The sequence below is a fragment of the Miscanthus floridulus genome, chromosome 10 (genome assembly GCF_019320115.1).
Source record: "Miscanthus floridulus cultivar M001 chromosome 10, ASM1932011v1, whole genome shotgun sequence".
Taxonomy (NCBI): domain Eukaryota; kingdom Viridiplantae; phylum Streptophyta; class Magnoliopsida; order Poales; family Poaceae; genus Miscanthus; species Miscanthus floridulus.
In genome coordinates this window covers 14,008,901-14,015,246 of record NC_089589.1, presented here as the reverse complement: position 1 = coordinate 14,015,246, position 6,346 = coordinate 14,008,901, and the positions used below count along the sequence as shown (strand labels likewise).

The 6,346-nt window shown below is 45.4% G+C and overlaps 1 protein-coding gene across 2 annotated transcripts; it reads right to left on the bottom strand.

Moving 5' to 3' along the window:
- Positions 1-1,554: 1,554 nt before the first annotated feature.
- On the bottom strand, positions 1,555-5,085 carry LOC136487700 (uncharacterized). 2 transcript variants are annotated; one of them, XM_066484798.1, is made up of 4 exons: positions 4,800-5,085; positions 3,994-4,045; positions 2,687-3,476; positions 1,555-2,581 (listed from the first exon to the last, which is right to left on the bottom strand). In XM_066484798.1, the coding sequence occupies exons 3-4, from the start codon at positions 3,403-3,405 to the stop codon at positions 1,927-1,929; spliced, it is 1,374 nt and encodes a 457-aa protein (XP_066340895.1). In that variant the 5' UTR covers positions 3,406-3,476; positions 3,994-4,045; positions 4,800-5,085; the 3' UTR covers positions 1,555-1,926. The 2 variants fall into 2 exon arrangements, with proteins under 2 accessions (XP_066340895.1, XP_066340896.1); XM_066484799.1 differs by lacking the exon at positions 3,994-4,045.
- Positions 5,086-6,346: the final 1,261 nt, after the last annotated feature.

Sequence of the window (6,346 nt, the reverse complement as noted above, 5' to 3'; positions counted from 1 at the left end):
AGCTTCCCGTCGCTGGCTGCGCGCCCTCTTAGATCGGTCTAGGGTTTGTCGGTGGGGTTTGCGGCTCACGGTGAACCTCGTGCCTTGAGCCACCGGCCCCCACCTCTTTATATAGCGCAGTGCGACGGGGGCCCACCAATCATGTAGGGTTGGGCGCCCCCGATCAGGGCGCGTGACTAAGGCCCAATAGGCCGTTGGGCTTATTGGCTGGGAGATCAATCTAACAGAGAATTCTAGAAATTTTGTGGTTGTCTGTCCTGACACCTAATTACTTCATTCTAAGTTTGGCAGGACCCTGTTACTGGTAGTGCACATTGTGTTCTAGCACCCTATTGGTGTGGGAAGCTGGGGAAACAAAAACTGACGGCGCTTCAAGTATGTCATGTCCTCCTAAATGCTTTAACATTTCCTTCATCATCCATGAAACTGATTTTTTTTAAATATCTGATTTTTTTTGAACTTATCCATATATCGTCAGGTTCCTCCACAGAGCGGGACACTATACCTGGAGCTGGAAGCTGCATCCAGGAGTGTGCGAATTCAGGGAGAAGCTATCACTGTGATGACCGGTACCCTGGATGAAAACGGTACGGATATTTTCCGACCGTATTCGAAACCGAATCCGTTTAGAGGGGTTGAGATCTGTCCGTATCGAGTCCGGATATCCAACATCCGATACCGTATCCGTATCCGAATACTCAAATCACATATTTATGATGTCGATATCCAACCGTATTCTATCCGACATAGTTGACACTATCCGTATTCGAATCCGAATCTGGACAGAAATATGAAAACAAATGTAATATCGGTGATATCCGTCCGTATCCGATCCGTTTTCATCCCTACTCTTAGCCTAGCAACTTCCTCTGGTAAACTTGGAGATTTGAAGGACGATAGTCGATAAATCTGTGCACGAGTTCAGCATTATTAGTGTATGGAAATAAAAGGTCCTGTACTTTTCTGGAGCATTGGAATATAGTTTCAGTACAACCATGCTGGCATAAATTACTAGTTCATGGTTTGTCATTTCTCAGTGTACAATAGCAGAATAGCAGGAGGGAGCTGTGGAGTATATACAGCCTTGTTCGAGTTTCTCGTTATGCTGAAACTTGAATCAACAAGGGATCGATAATAATTTGGCGGAACTGTGGCTAGAAATAGAGAAAAATGATGCTCAAGTCAAATCCATATCGTGGCTGTGTGGTTGCTTTTGTAAGCCTAGAGCATGCATCTCTGGCAAACTGATTATCATCAGCTTGATTTTTCATGCAAAACCATATATTCCTTCTTGTTTTATGACATTTAAGTAAGTGTAATTTTTTTTTCTAAAAAACGCACAAGAGCTGCACATCATTACATTAAGAAGAGCATAAAAGTAAAGTGAAAATGGAAGTGAAAAAAGAAGCAAGACCATCCAATAATGAAAGCATCATCTGAAATGATTCTAACTGGAAGGCATAATATGGAACGATGAATTTAACAGATTATTTTTATGATGCATTTTTCCATAAATAAAAGTCAAGTTAAAAGGTTTGATCCGGATAAATAAAACTAAAACGATACACGTTACATAGCTAGACGTGGGATTAGAGACTTGAACACGGCCATGTTCAACTTTTAAGTATGGAACTTATCGCACATCATGAATGGGACGTTCTTCTTCATGAGAATGACCATAATTGTTGATTTGTAACATCTAAACTTCCATTGTAGCAAGCATACGGAAGCAGAAAATAGCAGGAGCTCCTGCAACAGTAACAGCAGACAGGTCCCATGTTCTGTAGTCTAACATCAAATAATTTCTTATTGGATACAATGAACAACTTGAGAAACTCAGCTGGTACGAACTCTCAAGTTGCACCTCACAGCTTGTCCTGAGCACCAATGCCTCATATGCAATACATCGTAATCTTCCAGATGAAATTAATTGTCTTCTGGAAACCATCCCATCCAAGGTGTGTATGGAAAAGACTCTTGTATAAATGGCTGAATGCCCACCTCTGTTCCATAATTTGTTGGACGGAGGTTGCCCAAGTCTTGAATCTTTGAGCTATTTAAGTGGTAGGCCAATCCTCTTCTCAACGTATCACTCAAGAAGATAACCTCCTTGTAAGGGTGAAATCCAAGAAAATCAATATAACCACCAGAGTTATATCTGCTCCTCCTTTTGGTGTCAACAAGAAAATTAATATAACCACCAGAGTTATACTTGCCCCTGCTGTTGGTCTCAATAACATTGTCATTGTCTGAGTCCCATTCAAACCTGTCCTCTACCACTGCCTCATTGTTACCATCTTCATACTCAAATCCCTGCTCCTGATTGTTAATATCTTGTAAAGTCCAGGGTCCAGGCCCGTCAATTATTTGACATGCCTCAATACTACACGAATCCTTGGATACCCACTCCATTTTGCCACTCGATTCATCAAGAATATAGATCAAAAAATGGGATGCCAAGTGAAGCACAGCACAGTACACCCCTTTCACTGATTTTCCCAAATAAAGATTTGTGTATGCCATCCCCTCACAATCTAAAGGTGGCTTGATTACTTGATATTTCCCATTGGATAATGATATTCTACAAGAATCAAATATTTGAGAAATATTAATAAACGACAATTGAATTTTCGTTTCATTACTAGGTACAAAGATGAATGACAATGCCAATGAAGTGAGTATTTACCTCATAACAAACTTGTTTTGGCAATATACATAAAGTACTCCCCGCCAATAGACAGAAGTGTCTGGAACATATGGGTGATCCAACCGCATGTCAGCAACATTCCCTGCAGCCTCCCCTTCTCGAACAAACGACCTCTCCTCCCACACCTTTGTCCTTGATGAGAACACATGTAGGATGCAAGGCGATGGTGGCCATTCTAATTCCTCTATTGCAGGGTCTAACTTGTCATCTGAATTCAACATGTTATACCTCACATTGGGTCGTCGGATCTCAGGGATCATGAATACCTCATAATGCGGTGACAATGTGGGGTCGAAGACAAGGTACTCCCTGTGGAAAAAGTGCTCTACGACCATATCTGGGCTTGGGCATGGGGGCAGTGGCGCCGACTGTCGTGTGGCTGGGTTAACCACATACTTGCGAAACAAGAGAAGCCCATTGCAGTGGCCTATGATGCGGGAGCTGAGAGGCAAATAGTCAAAGTTGCCAGATACCGTTGGGCCTTTTGAGGGGCGGGAGAAGAATTCTGACATGCTTAACTCATTAAAGTTAATGAAGATTCCACACACCGACCGTGGGAGGAGGTCCACACGCAGCAGGTTGTGGGCATCAATGATGGTACACCAGGTCTTGCAGACGCAGCGGGATATGGCAAGGTAGCGTGGTGCAAGACGGTGGATGATGTTGGTGAGTACATCTTCAGGTAGCAGGTTTTCCATGTCCTCTGTCGTTCCAAATTCTCTTAAGATGGCCACTTATTCCTTCATATCCACACAAGCCCCACTTCTATCTGCACAGTGAAAATAAAATAAAAAATAGATTTTTCTCAGAAACAAGTAAAAAAGAATGAAATAAGCAACGATGAGATGGAGTGTGGGTGTTGTGGTGGAGGATTCACTAGTGTGTTCATTGTTCACCCATATGTGAACACTGAAAATTGGCAGCTATTTGTGCAGTCCTTACTACTAATATGCTAGGGGCTCTCAATCCCCTGTTTGAGCTAAGTAACAGTAACAGCATGATTTCATGATAAATCCATACTAAATACTGTCTATATGATGTGATTTATCATATCAAACGGAGAGAAGAGATTTTAGAATCATGATTCAATGATCTGATCATGTTAGCCTAAAACAATTCCACGCAGCGTCATGGTGATGATGATCGTCCCCAGATAGCAGATTGCGTGACCCAATGATCCGATCATGTTTGCCTAAGATAATTCCATGTAGTGTCACGATTCTGCTCATTGTCCCCAGATCAGTGTCCCAAATTAGAAGTCGCCCATGATCTGGGTTGTACATTACCATGGATTGGCAAACAACGCAAACATCTTCCAGAGGCCCATATCAGAACAGCCTACACATAAATTGTAGTGAACATATATATCAGCAGACTATATTGTATATATCTGCACAGAGTAAATGTTAGCTGTACTAATTGACCAAAAGTGCACTAAGGTCACTCAGTCATTGCAGTTGATAATACCTACAAACAAAGGATGGCAACTAATTCCAAAAAACAGAAGGAGTAGGATATCTGGCTTCTGGGACGGAGAAGAGACAATAGAGTACCGTATATTCATAGGCTTCCACTCCTGCTGTGGATGTTAGCTATGCCACTGGGGTCACTACAGAACCCAGGAGCAGAACAGCAGAGCCACTGACCTCTCAGGACACTGATAACAACCACCAGAAGCACTTGCCAAACATCAGCAAATATGTGCTCCTTGGCCGGATCGGATCCAGCACGGATATGGACACGCGAACACGGCATTTTTCCAAAAAAAAAAAAACCTATACGTGGATACGTTTCATCAAATTTTTAAATAAATAAATAACAGTTATAACAAGTACACAGTTGATTGATCGTCTCTGCGGACCTAATCAACAATCAGCAGATTGTGCGTCACAGAACTTAACGCTGGCAGCGGCACTGCCACTGCTCGAATTTGTTGTTGCCATCTACTTGGGGGAAGATCATGGAGGACCGAAGGAGAAAGGAGAAACAAACAAGAAGTCAAGAACCGAATCGAAGAACAAGATTAACAAGACTAGATCGATAGAGGTTAGGGCCGCCGGCCGCCGAACAAGTCGAAGGGGAAGGAACTCACTGGAGGTCGCCGGGCTGCCGCTGAGTCACCACCGCAGGCGTGGCACTGTGGCAGAGCCGCAGAGCACCCTTGTAGTCTTGCAGGCACGTCGGAGCTGCAGATCGTCGCGGGTGTGGCGGTGATGGAGGTCCGTCGCCGGCGGGCCACGGCACCGGTGCGTCCTCCGGCGGCGGTGGTCGGCGGCGCTAGTGTGGGCGGTGTGCAGGCGGGGTGGCAGGCACGTGGGTGGCGGCGCAATGCGTCCGGGTCGGGTAGGGAGTAGGGCAGAGAGGGTCGGATAAGAGGGGTCTTGTTGGGCTGGACTGTGTATCGTTAAGCCCCTGTTTGTTTGGAACGAAAATATAGGAATCTCCTATAATATATATATATATATATATATATATATATATATATATATATATATATATATATATATATATATATTATATAACTCCTATGTCCTGCAACTAAAAAGAACAAAACGTTGATATTTTTTGTGCGACATTTGTTTTTGGTCTGCCTCTCCCCGTGCGATACCGCGAGCGCTACCTCAGCCTGCCTGGCGTGCGATGGCTCACGCTTGCGAGATCACGTCCACCTATCTCGCCCAGCTCGCCCTTCCCTGCCCCGCGCTCGCGTTCGTGGCTCGCCCTTCCCTGCCGCCCGCAAACCACCCTTCCCTGCCCTGCGAGGCCACCTTCCCGGCGGCATAGGCGGCGCGGCATCCCGGTGCTGGAGGTAGCGAGGCATCCCGGAGGCAGAGGCGGCGCAGGCGTCCGTGCGTAGCATCCCGGCGGTGCAGGCGGTCCGTGCGCGGCCTCCAACCTGCCAACCAGGGGCGGCAAGCAGCCAGCCAGCTCGCAGTGGCCATTCAGGGCAGCGCCCGGCTGGGCTAGCCAGCCCGCGGCGGCGCGGGGCGGACGCGGCCGCCGCGCCTCTAGGGTGCGGCCCCTCCCGTGCGAAGCCGACAGGTATGCCCACCCCTCCCTGCTCTCCCTTCTGTGCGAAGCCGAGGACCCAGATCTGATGCGGACATGTGCACACCTAGACGTTAATTTGCTTTGTGTTGTTAGCTTCACACCATGCAACTTGCAAAACTTGATGTTGTTTTCGGATACCGTCCAAGCTTATTTGTTCATTTTAGAGACTTTGGTTTCCGAAAGACCACCTTGATGAAACCTATGTGCAGTATTGCAATTAAGTTTGCCATGCTATGATCTCTACTAAATAGTAAGTAGGTCAAGTAGCCTAATGATGCAGGGAATAATCTCTGTATTTTCTATTGATGAGGGGGTGTTTTGTTTTTCTCATTTGCAAATTCGTGAGTTTACTCTTGTTGAGCTGAAAGAATTATATATTTTGGCCCTTGGTTCTGTAGTGCTGTCAAAGTTGCAGGATAGTGGGCATCTTCATGTTTGCATTTTTCCATAGTACCAATTTAGCTTCCCCACACAGTTAGCTTACTCGTGCCTTGCAAACACCAACCATTTATTTAACATATCTCCTGTATATGTTTAATCTCATGGGTTTTTATTTGTCCTGTCAGCAGTTCAGTCAGCCTGCAGATG